Here is a 17480-nt window from a genome sequence, read left to right on the forward strand (position 1 = left end):
CACCTAATAGCCATATATCTACATATGTAGTAAATATTTTACTGTCTCTAAATAAATAGTTATAATAGATTGATAGTATTGGATCTGGCCTGGGCTGAAATCTCACTACAGATTTAAGATCATCATCATATCCACTAAGGACTTCAACTGCTGAACAAAAACTAATTTTGAAGTGTGAAAGTCGAAGAAGTTATTTCTTTCAAACCATAAATATGTACTACATATTAAAAATAAATAAATAAATAGTCTGTCAGTCTGTCCGTCAGTGAAGCTAGGTGATCTCTACGAGCTTTATTAGGTATCTCTTCTTCTAAATATTTTTCACTTTATAAGCGCTAGGCTCTAGAACTACCAAGCCAATTTTATCAAACAAATCAAATAGTTCAATGTCTCTATTATACCACAAAATGAAACGACTCAATATATTCATAGTTTTTATTTCTAGATTAATGGCATATTTCTTTTAGGTACATCTGCTTACATATTAAACACAATCTTAAGTAATATCACGTTATTCACTTAACCATTTACATTGAGACGGCAAACTGTTACAATATTGTTTACAAACAAAATAAACTAACATCCTTTAATCGTAGTAATATGCAAACATAAATACATTTCACTTGCATTTAACTTAGTTATTAACTAAAAATCACGGTTTACTCACGTAAATTAATTGAGAAAAACTCTACTAGTTTCGAGTCACAGAGGGACTCTTCATTATGTGACGTCGCGCAGCCTACTGGCTGGAAACTAGTAGAGCTTTTCTCAATTAATTTACGTGAGTAAACCGTGATTTTTAGTTAATTTAACATGTCTCACGATAGTTATTATTATAAAAATATAACTTAGTTATGTTACAGAAGTCTACATTTCTTCACTCACACTCGTACAAATAATGTAAAAATAAAACTAAATATGTGTTAATATAAACTGTCCTCGTCGGTAACTGATAAAGGAAGACCATAATGACTACTGGTTTATTCCGGTAACGTAACTAACTGAATATTGAGCGCAATTATCATACGACAACTAATCCCTGCCGTTATATACATTACATGTTAAACATTTATATATTCATACGCCTATGTAATGGAAGACTATACGATTTTGCTGGATAAGGCACACAGAATCCTATCATATCGATTACACTCAAATATTGACCGTCAACTGCTCAATATTTGCATAAACTCCTATTTACAAAAGCTTCAAGCATATTAAATTCAATGTAAAAATGAAGGAAATTAATTAATGGCACTAGTTATTTACGAACTAAAATAATGAATGACGTATAACGCTACGTCACGCTACGTTATGATAAATGAAATACTGCCTCAGATGTCATCCGCGAATATACACCTTATAACCTAGAACTTAAAGTTAAAATAAACCTTTCGTTAAACAGAAAGGTAAAGACAAACTCTCGTCTAAAATTATCTTTATAATATAAACTCTATCACACAATCTAAAACTGACCGAACGAGTAACTCAAGTAAAAGTAGCTTTCTTAATTCTTTGCGAATATTATTTATTACTTTAATCTGTATTTAACTATCACTAGGAACTATATTCTGTCGATGGAGACATACTATATGTACAGCTAAAATATATCACAGTGTTATGTAAGGAATGAACGGAGTGTCACCATGGTCTCCAAGGTTTTTCTTCTGGGGTCTCTTTTCTTGTGACAAGTGCGAGGGGAGCTGATTCTTCGGGAGGTGGTGGTGGTGATCCCCAACCAGAGCTGGCTGGGGAATAGCATCTCGTCTCCGAAGACGTGGACGAAGATGCGTCTCGTGGGGACAGTGGTACTAATGTTGGTATCGCGCCCAGAGTGCTCGCGTTCACACCAGCTGGCAGCACAAGCGCGATGTCACCGTTAGACAATCTTGTTGGCACTAGACGGACGCCTGATCCTGGACCGGCTGAAATAAATGGCACCAGTTAGTAAAATAGCAAGGAAAATAGTTTATGAAGGTATCAAGAAAGTTTAATAAAGTTACAGATCAAGATAGGAGTGTGAGAAACTTACCAGATATAAAAATAGTAGAATGTTGTGTTTGAGAGGAGTCTTCAGTGTCGGAGGGAGGTGTGGGCGCCCCAGCTGGCCTCGCCCCCGGAGCGTTGACGCAACCTTCAAGGTGCCTCACCAGCCTTCTCTTCAGGGCCGGCTCGATTCCTTGGAACTTCGACACTTCAGTCACACAGTGCCTGTATCCTGCACGGAATCGATCCGGCGACCCAGCTCCTTCAGACCGCAGCCCTTCTAAATGCTTTACAGTCATCTCTAAGATGTCAGCCTTCTCTAACTTAGCATGCCTAGCCGGCTGTAACAAGGAAAAGCAATCGGTTAATGCCTATATTCTTAGATAATATTTGATCGTTATAAGATCCGTGTCAGTGAATAATAAGAAAACATTATAAGGCGGAAATATTTATAGAAAAAAAAAATGTAAGGAGGTGCTTGTACGGTCAATTATTCAAGATTATTATTTGAGAAAATATAATATGTCTAGACGGCCCATCCTCGATTCTAAATAAATATTTGCAAAACTCATCAGGTTTTATACTCACGTCTTTCTTCATAGCATCTAAAATTAACGCCTTCAGTTCGTTTAGGCAGTTGTTGATGCGCGCCCGCCGCCGCTTTTCCATAATCGGCTTGTTGCTCTGTAACAAACAAAATATTATGTGAAAATACGCCATAGTACACTGCACAGTGTAATACGTTTAGTTGATAATAAGCAGGTATCCTTGCGGCTTGCGTCAACGCGCGCATTTGCATCCATTAGCAGCACGTGTAACAACTAAATGTTACACGCAAGGTTAAGGCTACAGTCTATCATACAGCCGCAACTTCACTAAAACTACGGCCAAACACACGAACATATTTTTTTTCTCACGCGACGCATAGTCAGTCGGTATCCAAGCGGACAATATTTACATAAATCAGTGCTAATACACATAATCAGTCATGCGAGCCCGTGGTACGAGTATTGTAGTTTTATTTATGCTGTATATAAACAACATTGTTATCGCTTTATCGCCGGGTGACACCAAGTAAGGCGCGTGACAAAAAGAGCCATTAATCTCTGGTTACACGCCGGTGACGGCGCGTGCGACTGCCTCAAGGTGAAGGTCGTCCGTGTCGTGATTGGCTGCGCGCGCGCCGTGACGCTGAATCACGCGTGGCGGGACCACGTGACGATCAAACGAACGTTACTAATATGTAACACACCGATGCCATGTCTTTGTTAACATTGTCGTGATAACTGGCTGCGCTCTTTGCCTGCAAGCGACATACCTACTGCGGCGGTATTTATCGGTGCTTGGCGCGGTACCAAAGCGAAAGATCTAATCATTTTTATATATGAAGATTTTTAAAAATTGGCACATGTAGTGTCGGCACGTCCGATAAATTGTGGGCAGCTCGTCTATCACATTTGATCTGCTACGCATTCGTTTCGTTAGCACATTAAATGTTAACACGGCTTCTGTGAACTAGTCTAACGTCACGGTTACGTGTTCAAAATTAGATCGTGCGGACGTCTGACCGATACGCCAATGTCAGACTGACGGGCTACTGGTAATATTCTCATAGAAATGAGGTATAACACGATACAGGCGTAAGCCCGGGGGCGGGAAGTAGTCGACGCCTTCCGCACGAGACACCGCTTCCGTAGTCGAGGATAACAGCCTCCGTACTTAATGACCCGAACTTACATTAAATAATTAACTGCTTTATTTAGATAGAATATATGTGTACCTAGTATCGACCTCCATTTTTCCCTTTTCATGATGTACTTTTATATCATGATAATCTCTTTTCAATAGTTTTTTTTCGCGACGATTCGTTTACCATTATTTGTAGCAATCATCTCACTCCCGCCTGTAGGAAAAACCCTTGTACATTTTCCTGGAAGAATCGCCAGGCGTGTATTAAGCTAAATATATGTGCATACGTCATGTACTCACATACATTTCATGGTTTAATCTTTAGAAAATTTCTCGAATCCACTTACTTAGTGAACGCAACTCGTGCTTGTTCACTGAAATGATTTATTAACTATAAGTCGTAGGTACAAGCAGTAGTAAAATTTTATTATCACAACTGATTGCAAAACAAGAAAAAAACTGTAAAGCATCTCATACACACGTATGTTCCAATCTGCTATCTACGTATAAACGAACATCGTAAATGTTTTAAAATATAATAAATATGAAATATTTTATTCGTGGTAAAAATTTTACACGTATTAAAAACATGAAAGAGAAAAGGTAGGTACCTACAGCGAAATACGAGCTCGTATAGTTTTCCGCAGATCGTAAAGACGGAAAGTCGTCTGACGCGGAGGTGGCACGTGGCCGGCGCCCTGCGGCGTCGCGGCGCCCGATATAGCGAACACAGACACACATAGTACACTCGTGTATTGTGTAGGCACATACCTACACGGGCACATACGCCACAAGTACATACACCTACCCATTTTACCGCCGAGCCATTTCAATTATCGCGCATTTCTGAATATATTAAGCGCTAACAAAATACCTGTCAGCCGAGTCAAAAGAAACACGACGTTTGTTACTCGTTTACAATATTACAATCGCTTTACAAGATGCCAATAACAAGACGCTTATTTGAATATTCTCTGTACAGCGTGGTGGCCATATTTTTTACTTTTCGACGCATATTGACTGCCTTGTCGGGGGACTAGTTCAAAACAAACTTGGATTAATTGTCTTGGTAAAGCTAATGAGAATACGGTCAATTTTCACAGAAGCTCGGAATCTATTTGTCCAGTTATTTTTTTTATAAATAAATCGATAATATGTAAATGTAAGTGTAGAGAAAGAACCATGTTTCCTAATTACACTAAATAGATTAGGGATTGTACCCAAGCACGGCAAGCATCAGTGTGCCAATGACCTAAAACAAAAAAGAACGTTATCAGGTGGGTCCGCACGTTATCAGTCACGCACCCACGCCCCGTCTCACGTAAGTGTTGACTCGATACCATCAGCTGATAGTCTTCGATAACAGGTGCTCGATAAGCCATGTTTATTCGAACACGCCATTTTAATTAATCGATAGCCACCCACACGAGTGATAGAGTGATTTCCACGAGGCCGTGCATCATGGTAGGTGTCGAGTCGACTGTCGGTCATAATCTACTGAATGGTTTTCAATGTTAATTTGCTGAGAAGTTTCGCGGCGTTTTTGTCATAAGTCGCTTTATTTAGATAAGATTGATTGATGCGAATCGCTTCTAGATACATGTAACTGTAAATAAGGCTTACAATTTAATAAGTTTTTTTTTTTGTGGGTGTGGGGTATAGGCTTGTTGATAAATTCAAAATTTGTACTATTCCTTTATAGTCCTAAGGTTCATTTTACATAGTACCTACATCTTAATCTCTCCTTTGTACACACTCATGATACTTTATATATATTTTATTCTATGTCTTACACACACATGTCCAGTGGGACTTCTGTAATGTCCGTCAATACGGTTTACGTAACGTTTGGCCCGACATGCGGAATGGATTTAGTCGCAAGTCGCAGGGCGCCGCGCACACGTGCCAGGGCTATCAACTGTCTACAACCGTACGACGTACAGACTGCGTTTCGGTATTCGTGACCAAATTTTTCTTTGTTATGTAGAAATTTTCTATGTCCTTGCAAATGTGTACCTTATTTTGTTAGCGTTTTGATTGAGTTTTACAAGGTCCATATGACCTAAAGCGTGATTATGGATGTCGGTGATGAAAAATTATTCCAAAGCAATAAATAAAAATAAGGAAACCTATAGGCACATCAGAATTATCAGGGATGCACGTTCTTACTTAAAGTTGATAGTTATAAAACAATGACAGCAATTTGGTACCAGCGATAGCAATGTGGTCAATGTCCACAACTCTCTTTAATGTGACAATTAACATCGCAGTACAAAATTCCTAGTGACATTCACAATTGATATTAACGCAGAACGGGAGAGACGTGATCAAGTCGTCAATATCTATTTACTAGAAGTGGCTGAGTCACGCGATGCACCCTGGTTACATATCTATAGTACTGTCATTGGCGCTCTTACAAACAGGAATTGTCAACTGTTTTCTGCAGATATCATAATAGTTTGAAGTCATATACGAGCTGAAGATACAATTGGTAAATAATAAAAAGGATTTTAAATTTCAGCTATTTGGAATAATACTGAGCCTCATTAGGCACCACTCAAATCCGTCTGAAGTGTTTGCGATCTCCGGACAGCAGGTTGAGTACCCCTGGCGCAGACGGCTATTTCGCTCTGTCTGGCAGTCGCCCAGTGGTCATTACACATTCGTATTTCGTATCGCCTAAATCTGCACGTTTGACAGGTCGGTACTAATGCATGCGATAAATAGCGATGCGACGGAGCTACGCGACGCCACGCCGCGCCGCCGCCCGCGCCGACCTTCTCTCAAAGATAAATCGTTTAATCTGCGCATAACATTATACATATCTCCGTCGGCATTGTTCGTCGAGCTTTGTTCGTGAACCAAGATGCTTAATGAGATAACATCGTCTGATTCATGTTCTCAGTTTTACGCATTGCGCATCGAAGAACTTAGTCAAATATACAGTCATATGTTATGACCAACATCTGTAGATTTATGGTATTTTATCAGAAAAGTGTATGGAAACAAGGATTAAACAGCTTAACAGAGACTTAACGTGCTACATCAGTTGCGCCGACTTAATCATTAGTCGTAAATTCATGTGAGTGCCTTCTGTGTGGAAGCGAATCATAATGTGTGTGTAAAGCCTGTATAGCTATGTTAAGTGTGTTTATGTTTAATGAAGAACTGTTCATCAGTGGATTCTTGGAAACAGAAGACTTGTTCATTTATATGACAAATAACGGGATGAGTAACAATTGTGACATGAGTAAGTTTCACACATTTTCATTTCGCTTAGGCTTTTCGCTCTCTATATTTTACAGTAGAACCAATTAGTCCGAAGCCTGAGGTAAATTCACCTTCTGTGTTAGCGGTGTGGCGGGCTAGTTGACGACTTGGCACGGTTCGGTAGTGGGCAGCGGGCGGCCGCTGGCATGCGCTTGGCAGCCACGCGCCGGCCGCGATGCCGCGTCGCGTGCCAATGCGTGGGAGCGGACGCCGAACTTCCGCCACACTATAATAGTTCGCCAGACGTCTAGATGTGCCAGTACCCACTGCTTTTTGTTTTGAGAAGCTAGACATGTTATGACGATCTATTAGAGAAATATTTACTTCGAGACCACACCGTAAATAATAAAACCACTTCTCTTTTCTTGCCTACAGATTGGAGGCTAAAAAACAACTAGCATCACTAATGATGATAATACGGAACATTCTTCGTTATCGAAGCATATTACAAGCCCACGGGTACAATGCAATCGCGCCTTATCTAGCGTCGGTAGGTCGCTGTAGGCGGTATCGGTCGGCGATGTGGACGCGTGGGCGTTAGGCCGGTCACACGCGACGCGCCGACGGCTTATCTCACGGCAGCCATGATGTTTATCATCACATGATGGATTGCTGGCTGCCTAATAGCTTCCTCCGCTCGCAAGAGACACGAGACGCGTGTAATTACGCGTCAGCATCCATCTACTGTCTGTTACGTGTCTTGTAGCGTGATTAATATGGGTACGTACCAATTGTATGATAGATCGGATGGCTGATGGGAGAGGCTGCCTTTCCAATAGTATCAACTCATCTGACATTCACTGAGCGTGAGATAGGCGGAGTAATCACGCCTCAAAGAAATAACCAGGCTTTGAAATAGTCTCATCGCACGCAGTATAAAGTTCTCATATTTCCATCACGACGTTGAATAGTCTAAGTATAAAAATCATTAGAAATACCAGAAAAAAATTGTTATTAATATTGTGTCTATAAAATGCGTCTGCTTCTAGCGCGACAGTCATAAAAACACATTGCTGACAGGTCTGGGGCGGCATCTCATTCATTATGCTATCCTATGACGCATTCTAGCGTCCTGGTAGGTTGGGGGGAGGGGGGACGTTCCCACGACAATTAGCCCACAGCGCGGCACCCACGCGCACGCCCACGCCTCCACTGAGTCACGCTCCTACTGTCTGGACGGCACGGAGGGCTGACTCCGATAATCACACAATTTATGAATTTTGGCACCAAAAAGAATGTATTTACTGTACACATTGGTCACTGTAAACATGCCAAATGGATTGGAAAAGCTACTGCTATACTCTGCTTTAGAATGTAATGATGTAATGATGATGGTTTTCTATTCTATTTCTTCAATAGCAAGAAGTAAACAAAATGCTTAGCGAATAGCGATACGACCTTCAACAGATCACAAGAAATCTTTTTCATATCTTTAAGCCTACTATAAATAAGAACAGCCTGGTCGAAACACCAAACAGACATGGTGCAATAGTAACTTCAAAATTAGCGTTTGTTTCCTAACCAAGTCAATGTGCTATCAAGGGAAAGATAGTACAGTGCATAGCGCAACACCTAACCTTCGATAATACGCATTACATTAGACTCTGTATAAACGGGTGATAACCCTAGCAGCCACTAAGTCGGCTCGAGTGGCTGGCAAGATAACAGGGATGCGATGTGGGTGGCGCCGCGCGACTGAGTGCTGCATTATTTGGTGTTAACTCGCTCGCGTAGGATTAACCACTCCATGCCGACACACTGCGTGGGAAAATGTTTGCACCGTTTAAAGGTCAATTAAAAGTTCCACCTTGAAGAAAAACTACAATTCTGTTTTGGTTGCAAGCTAATGTAGGTAAAGAAGAACGATGAATCTGCTCTCTGTCTTCCACAGTCGATAAAATGTGTTCCATTTCAAATTTCTGGTAGTTATGAACCGCAAGCAAAAGATTAATGTGTTTATTGTTAAAAGAAAGTGGTTCTAAATCTGATTTACAGCAAATTCATAATGAATGGTTCTATGTACGTAAATTCATGAATGCGAAACGGCAAATTCTTGGCATCATTCACAGTTCACAGTGGCCGTTTAATGAATTTTCAACTCGATTTGAAACAATTTGTAATTGACCAGAGTCACAAATTCTAACACATACCTAAGAGATTTCAAATGTTTCACCGCACACGCTGAAATTCGTATTTATTCAGCGACACGCGTCACGGGTTTTCCTGAAAACGTGACAAACGCCTCAAGACTGCTGCAAAGCTACGCTCGAACCGGCATTCATTTATGCGTAATATTATAAAATGAGCATCGTACTAATGTTTACTTGAGAAAAGAGTCTTTATCTGGATAAAATAGTGCTACCTGTGCGAAAAGTCGGTTTTTAAACAGCTCGCATGAATATTTACGTTCCGCCACACGACGCGTTAATGGACGTAAAGCCGTCACTGCTACTGTAACTAACTCAAAGTTAGGGGCCTCATAAATACATATTTACTCAAACTATTAAAAATATCACCTTCAGACTACTGTAAAATACTGCACAAACATCGCTTTCTATAAATATCGCATTGTAAATAGTAATTGTAATGCGTAAAACGCCGGGTTTGATAAGTACGAGTGCGAGTACCTATCTAGTACAAACATAGGTACTTGTTTGTCGTAGCACTACAGGAAGGTGAGAATTAGAATTGTCTTTGAAATTATTTTCAACGTGATGAAAGTACATGGACCTCTTTAATACGCTGTTTAAACCTACTTATAATTTTTATTAATTCTTGGTAATCGCAAAGAGTCAAAGCATTTGAATGCATCCTCTGGGCTACACTCTTTAACATGAGATCTATAATATAAGTAAGTGTTACATATACTTAACTATATTATAAAGGTGGTATATTTATAAAGGTGTACCTTGCCAACCTAAGCCTTAGGTGATTAAAGGCGTGATGCTTTGTAAGGCTAATGTTCATCTCAGCATTACCTTGATTGGCAGAAAATGCTTAAGGCATTAAGCCCACTGGTACGTTTGTGTGTAAGTAACCTACTATTTAAAGCCTAGTATTTAAGCAAATACTATGCCTATACTAGGCTTTTTATCATACCATCATATTTAATAATGGCAATGTTTTTTTTTTAATTATTCACCTAGCGAACTCGATCATACTGTTAATGTACTTTACAGATAGGTAGATAAGTACCAAAGGTGTTTAGTTTAAGGCTCCATCATTTTTATTTAAGTCTGACTCCTTTACAATACGCATGTATGTATGTAGGTCCTATTTACTTATACCAACAGTACCAACGTAATGTACCAACTTAAAAAATAATTTTGTTCTATGAGTTGAATAATAAGTGGAAAGTACCTCTTTTTTTAAACTGGAGAGTAAATTATCTACTATTATTCTACTCTATACAATTTCCTCTGCTGGTATTACCCAGCTTTCCTGTCACTGTTTTTCTATACAAATTCTTCACGAATGTGAAACATGTCTGAACAGGTAGACTCAGTGATTTGCGAGTCACAAGTTACAACAGAATCGTGACAACTGTGTCAAGTCGCATCGTCTCGCTAAATGTGCGCGTGCGCATCATGTGGCCCTACCCACCTTCTAAGTGGCCGTGTAGGTAGGTATAGGTAAGCCTTCACGACTCTTGTCCACAAATAAGGAATTAGTAAGAGAGGAAATATTTTAGTTACTAAGTGTCAGTTTTGTCAACTCTATATAAGTACCTGATAAACTTACGTGACAGATAGTGCGTACGAATTATGTTCTTAATTCAAAATCTGATAAGTATATAGCGTCTATCCATACAATGTAAAATTGGTCCTAAGCATATTAAGAAAAAAGGAATGGTTCGGTTCGGCAATTGTTTTCCAGATATATTTTTTTAATTGAAAAGATAAGAAATTATGCTAATCATTATACTAATTTCTATAAATAAATTATTAGACCATGTAAAAGGTTAGGAAAATTGAAAGTTCTACGTATAAAATTAGGCAAAGTTGCGGCGTATTCATAATCATACTTTGCCTACGAAAAGGTCTACGAAACATCTACGCCGTAGCCCGCAGGCTACACGGCGGACTTTATTACATGCTGTAGTTCGTTATTACTTTAAACTGTTTTATTTTATTCATATTACAATAGTCTGACATTTTATTTAGACAAAAATACGACATGATTATATTTTCGTAAATCAAAATTTCTTTTATTTTGTTTTTCCTGACGTTTTGGTTTTACAGTTTGTATACGTAAAATGTCTACCTGCTGAAAAGCATCCGAAATGTCCGGTTTAACATTATTAACACACGTGAACAATTCGATAAAATACATTATATTTTTTTAATAATATAAAAAAATATAGTATTGATAAACGCGTTGATGTCTTTCTTTAATAACAGCGTTACAGATTGCAGATAAAAAATATTAATCTAATTTTTGTACCAATTACTATTGTAATTGAGTTAAAAATATTCAACATCACAATTAAAAACAAAAACAAAAAGTAGGTAATATTAATAAACAAAAATACAACTTACCCTTCTATTATCTCCACTCTTCTTCTGTTCAACCTGCGCTGGACTCATATTCACCACCACTGGGTTGGAGGCGGCCTGCTGAGGGCTGCCGGCAATACCCGTCACCATAGTTACTAATGAACACTTCACTTTATAAACATCCAAATAGCTAACGTGTTCGTGAGCAATCACTGCATTATTGGGGGAGCGTGTGGTACGTGTGCACGGTATCGCGTTCGTCGCGCGACTGAGCTGCAGTCGGTCGCGCGTCGCTGGGACCGCGCGGCCGCGGCCGGCACGCGCGCGGTCCACGAGGCGCGGGCGCGGCGCAAGGCGTCTCGCGTGCCTCCGCATCATTACACCAAGCTCCATTATCCTACGTCACGTTTTGTTCCTTTTTCCAACGAGATTAGTGGCTTATGTTAATGATGTCATCATTCTTTTTGATTGTTTATGTTAGGAATTTAATAAAAAACGATTGAAAGTAAAACCTTCATTAAGCGAGGCTCTGGAATAATTTTCAGCTTCATCAGTGTTGAACTTTTTCGTACCTGCTCATTATAAGCTCGGTTCATCGCCTCTAAATGCTATCAAGCTCTAATAACATACATTTCACCATTGGTTGCAATAGCGTAAAGATTTCGAACACGTAAGTGATTATTTATCCTTGACAGATAAACAATTTAATCTGCCTCTGTAATACAGATAACAATATTTATACAATCTAAGAGGAGAGCTCTCGATGATTTCGATAAAAATAGCTGAAGGAGTAAAGATTGGCCTTTGGCAGCGTTATCAGTGGCGGGTCAGACAGCGGCACAATGGAGCCGCGCACTTATTATTCAAACAGCCGGGTCTGACATCAGTCGCGTCGCGCCGCTCTCCTCTAATGTATTGACACTGAGCATAAATTTGTTCGCGTCTACCGACCGACTTCAAAGCGTCCGCCGGTACAGCCTCTGTTTAGCATATGCAAAGGTTGGGCTGGCCCACCCGCTAGCATTGTCCTACATGCCTGAGATCTTTATTCAAATCATCTATTGTTGCCGAACGCAACTAATTAGGGTTTGAGAAATGTCAACCTCCATGTGATGTAAGGACAGGTACTCACTTTGCACGCGCGCACGTAAGCGCCGTGCACACTGCACGTGACACATTAATTAGTAGGCAGTCGGTGCCAAATGTTGGTTGATCTCATCAAACAGGTATTGATGACATTTATTAGTAAGTGAATGTAAGGTCCTTTTTGTATTTAAAAACTATGATTTTTATACCGAATATCTTCTAATTATTTGTAAGTAGCTTCAGCCAGCGGCTTCGACCGCGTTCTCTTTGGATTTAAGGTATCCTATCATAAGTCAGCTCATACCCTGTATGTATACCAAATTTCAATAAAATCCGTTCAGTAGTTTCGTGATTGACCGACAAACATTCAAACATCTAAACAAACAAACTATCACATTAATAATATTAATGTGATAAAATATCGACTGGTGCTGTTTCTATAGCAAAAATGGTATTCAGCCGACCGGTATACAAACATTTGCTTTAAGTTTGCAGTGCTTCTGTACTAGAATTTTCTCTAGTGTATTAAAAACGCTAGACTAGACGATCTGCCTAGACTAGGACGTAGTTTTCCATGAGCATTATATTTGATGTCACATTTGAAAGTTGTTCATGTATTCAAGAGGCGTGGGCTAATCAAGGCGTGGTAATCCGCATTCAAGTTCCAACTGAAATTATTACGAGAAAAAGTAAATAACATACACGCTTTACTTAACTTGGGATCATCCTAAAACCGGTAACGATCCGAAGTTGTGCATAATAAATACCATTTGACGAACTCGTTAAAATATTTGAAACGTTTCCCTATTTCTAGAAAAGCTGATGGATGGTAGGTATCTGCCTGTTTCGTTCGCTGCACATTCCCGAGATTTCATTCCAACACCTATTTAGCGGGACTGGATCCTAGTTTAGACATAAATAGTAGATACTTACACATACTATCTTTAGTGTGCTTTTCCACCAGATATGTGCTATATAGCTATGCTGTCATGTAAAAGCTAAGCTGTGAAACTACGTGACATTTTCCACTGATACTAAGCTACGTAGCTGTGTCATCCATAGCACGCATCCTTCCATATAAAATCATGACTGTGTTAGTTGTATCCGTTTCCAGTGCTAAGCCATGAATATAATTAGTGGAAGCCAAACGCATCCACAGCAATATAGCATAGCACATCTCTGGAAATCACCATTACAGTCTTGCCTCACCTATATATAGTATTTAAAGCAATAGGAACAGGAACTGTTATCTTCGTAATGACGAATAACGAAGTCGATTTTTTTTTATTTCGAAATTCTCAGAAAATAACAGTGACATTTTAAAATTGTAACGTTGCGGTATTTTCGGAAGTAAAATAAATAACAAACTGTTACAATTAACGGTGAACATATTTTTTTAACAACAGCATCGTTTTACTGCAGCTCCGCGCCATCATAAAACCTTTTTAGACAAAGGTCCTGCTCTATTTTACTAATTTTTATGAGTTTAAAAATAGAACGTTCCTTTGAATTAGTTTGCTGTTATTCTTTTGTAATGGCTGCTCTAATTTTTTATCAAGCCAGTACCGTTGCACAAAACAGTTTTGTTTTTCATACAAATATTACAAAACATTACCGTAACAATTTCATTTTACTAAAAATCCGATTTATATGCAGAAACTCTTGGACTACTCGTCACTTATGGAGTCACTCCTTAAACGCAAACCCGACCTAGTTCGTGACACGTATTTGCGTAACATACAAACGCAAATTTCGGGATTCCTGACTTTAAATACTTTAAATGGTCATTTAATGAAATGAGGTCTCCCTTTAATGGAAAAGAATTTACGTATTTCTTAAGTTTAAGACTAAAGCGAGACTTACTTAACATTTAAGATGAGCATCTTATGAGTGAAGACACTCAACGAAGGGCTACTCAACTTTCGTTTGAGTTGGCTGAAGATATAAAATAAATAATGAGGTTGTTTGCGCAAAAAGCCGCTCACGATAACCCACGCTAGAATTTTGCAAAGCATAGCATTGTCTTTATTAACGCCTTTCTTTGATTAGTGGTAACACACAATAACCACTAACAACACAAACCAACTAAGTTATAATAATGTGAACCTACCTTTACCTACGAAAAACTTTTCAAAAAAATCATAAAACGAATTTGGTACGGTGCGACTCGAGTCTCAACAAACAATAGCGAATGACGTACCACTTTCTGATGTAAATAAAACTATCTCAGTGACCATTCTGCGGAGAAGAAGTCGGTACGGGCTCATTATGAGCTTCGTCTTTAGATGTCCCGCCTATTATGTCAGACGACACGTTATTATCTCCGCGTCTCTACTCCGACACGCTACGTTCATATACCGTTTATTTGTCCGAAGCTCCCGCTGTTCGAAGAAGGACAGCGGAGCCCAAAAACAAACCCTTTTGTCACTGACAACGCAAGTTTTATTGCTACCGAAACCAAAACCGCTTTTTGGGACCACGCTATAATTACTTTTCTGTAGAAAATCTCGTTTCGTACGCTTTAATTTACCACCGAAACGAATCGGACGATGCGTTTGTTTGTTGTTCGTGTAGTTTGGTAAAACGGGCTTGTTTTCTTCCTTTAAAATCAATTAAATAGGTACCTATAAGGGCCGAATTATCCGATAATGTTATGATTTTTGGCGTGGACTAAATACTAAACAATAATAAAAAAATCCTAAAACACGCATCTGAATATAAAATACATCCAGTCAGCCAATTGTTCAGGCAGATAGAGCGTCCATGTCACGGTGTGGCATAATGAGAAAAACAAAACACTGAAATGACATCAATCTGAATAGGAATTTTGATTTTAATTCATGTTTATTAAGACCTCTCTTGACACTCATTGACGCAATCGCAGCTGAAAACTATCTAGCCTCTTGGCTATATCTCTTGATAACTTCTTCTAGGTTCAGAGAATGCTTGATTTAAAGTAGGGTCATAAGTATATAGATACGCACTTTTAGCTATTATTCCTACTTGAGCAAAGAAAATAGCTACTTAAAAGTTAACTTTTAACCACCTCTATGTCACTGATAGGCACTAGGTATTCCGAACTACTATCATTTAACTCGTTCATTCTTATAATCCCAAATCGATTATAGCGATTATAAATAAATCGAGTTGAAATATTACACCCTATTAAAACTACCACATTGACACGCGCTGCATGTACATCAAACCATATAATATAAACCATAATAACCGGCTTTTATAAACATTAGTTAACAACGTAAAAACTGATACAAACACTAACTACAAACAAACCATAATAGAACCGTTACACTATCACCCCTAACCGAGACCCAAGACGCAACTACCTATTGTTTGTAAGTCCACAACAAAAAAATATAGTTAAACAGCCCACCGCCATAAACACATTGGCCATGATGCTTTGTTCCTTACATTCGCGTTACCCGCCTTTGGCGGCTCGTAAACTTTTTCTTTAACTTTATCGCAGATCGACCGTCAACGTCCTTTCGGCCATTCGCACACCGAAATTGACGGGTTGAAGCGAAATCGACAAAAGAACAATATACCGAAATGTTGGCAAACACGCGCTTTACAATAATACTTTGTTAACAGTTAATTGCAAGGGTTTGCCAATAACCGCTTGTCTTTGTTGGCAACTCTTTATTTAAACAGTTTATGACGTCGTCCCAGAAAACGTTTTAAGGGCCCATTTTTTAACGGTTACTTTCGGTAATTACTGCGAGACAATGTGGTAAAAAACCGCCAAATAGTTTTTTCCCCAAAATAACGAGACCCGTAATTTTCCTTAATAAAACCAACGTCACGTGTATATTCTAAGTTTGTGGTGGGACATGATTGTGTGCAGAACAGAATGTGGCACCTGCCGCAATCGCTGCAATCATTCGAAAATTGACGACTGTCATGATTATACACGAGGCACACCTCGTTATAAGATAAACACTCGCATCCCGAGCGCAGCCTCACTTCGGGGCGTAAGCAAATATTAGTATTGACGCCCGGTCCTCCCGACTCTGTAATTATGAGATGGGCCACGGGCAGATGCCTCACTGATAGTGACGAGATTGCTCATACATTTCGCCCGCACCCAAAAATAACAAAAACTGAAACCCAAAATGGCTTTTTCTATCCACTGCTGCATCTGATTCCGAAAGCAAAAGTATTCAAACACAAAACGCAATGGAACAAAAATTATGATTCTTACTTTTTACTTTGGTATTAAGTCTCGCTGCAAGTTATAATTTTCTCGGAGTTGATTTTAAGCAATTATGATCTGCAAAAAACTAACACTACTTAGTACTCACAGCCTCACAGGGATCCATATTTTCATTTTATTTAAGGTATAATTTCATGCAAATTTTCAATATCAGATGAAGAGAATAAAGTAAAAAAACCATAAATTGTTATAAAATTTATTTGCCGTCGCTAAAAAAATAGGTACCTACGTCATATACATTATAATTTTATTTACATTTACTTCGCATTTATAATCACAGCAAATCAACGTGCTTTCAATGTTACGAATGGATTTCTCTATTAAAAATTAACATAACTGGTACTTAGATATGTAATAATGAGAACTGATAGAGATTCCAAAATGATAACAAAATTGATTTATCTTAAGCTTATGTAAATACATTATAAATAAATGAAAAATAACACGAATTGATTATAAGTGTATTTCATAAGTTCTAGGTTTAACATAAAAATAACATCGTAATAAAGTATTTTTGTTTGTAATAAGGTCATCACATAATGAATACTGCTGAATGCGAACAGTTGAACTCTTTGAAAACTTAAATTAAATGAGTAAATACATTATTTGTTAATATTCGTTAAGCATGCTATGTTTGGAATGATCAGTGAGCAGGGCCGTATCTATGCCATTTATAAATCTGTAATATCTAAGTACAGACCTAAATACGGCCCTGTGTATAC

General features: G+C 38.7%; 1 protein-coding gene across 1 annotated transcript; it reads right to left on the minus strand.

The window, feature by feature from the left end:
- Positions 1–421: 421 nt before the first annotated feature.
- On the minus strand, positions 422–11787 carry LOC118269260 (protein hairy). The gene is made up of 4 exons (XM_035584276.2): positions 11484–11787; positions 2575–2670; positions 2033–2327; positions 422–1925 (listed from the first exon to the last, which is right to left on the minus strand). The coding sequence occupies exons 1-4, from the start codon at positions 11589–11591 to the stop codon at positions 1642–1644; spliced, it is 783 nt and encodes a 260-aa protein (XP_035440169.2). The 5' UTR covers positions 11592–11787; the 3' UTR covers positions 422–1641.
- Between the last annotated feature and the right edge of the window lie 5693 nt (positions 11788–17480).

The sequence above is a fragment of the Spodoptera frugiperda genome, chromosome 2 (assembly GCF_023101765.2).
Source record: "Spodoptera frugiperda isolate SF20-4 chromosome 2, AGI-APGP_CSIRO_Sfru_2.0, whole genome shotgun sequence".
Classification (NCBI taxonomy): Eukaryota; Metazoa; Arthropoda; class Insecta; order Lepidoptera; family Noctuidae; genus Spodoptera; species Spodoptera frugiperda.

What these genes read in the sequence shown, in the direction of transcription:
- LOC118269260 (XM_035584276.2), bottom strand. Translation starts at nt 11,591, where the DNA reads ATGGTGACGGGTATTGCCGGCAGCCCTCAGCAGGCCGCCTCCAACCCA. An exon ending in AGAGTGGAGATAATAGAAGG is followed by an intron (nt 2,671 to 11,483) that starts GTAAGTTGTATT and finishes TGTTTGTTACAG; the next exon opens with AGCAACAAGCCGATTATGGA. An exon ending in TAGATGCTATGAAGAAAGAC is followed by an intron (nt 2,328 to 2,574) that starts GTGAGTATAAAA and finishes TCCTTGTTACAG; the next exon opens with CCGGCTAGGCATGCTAAGTT.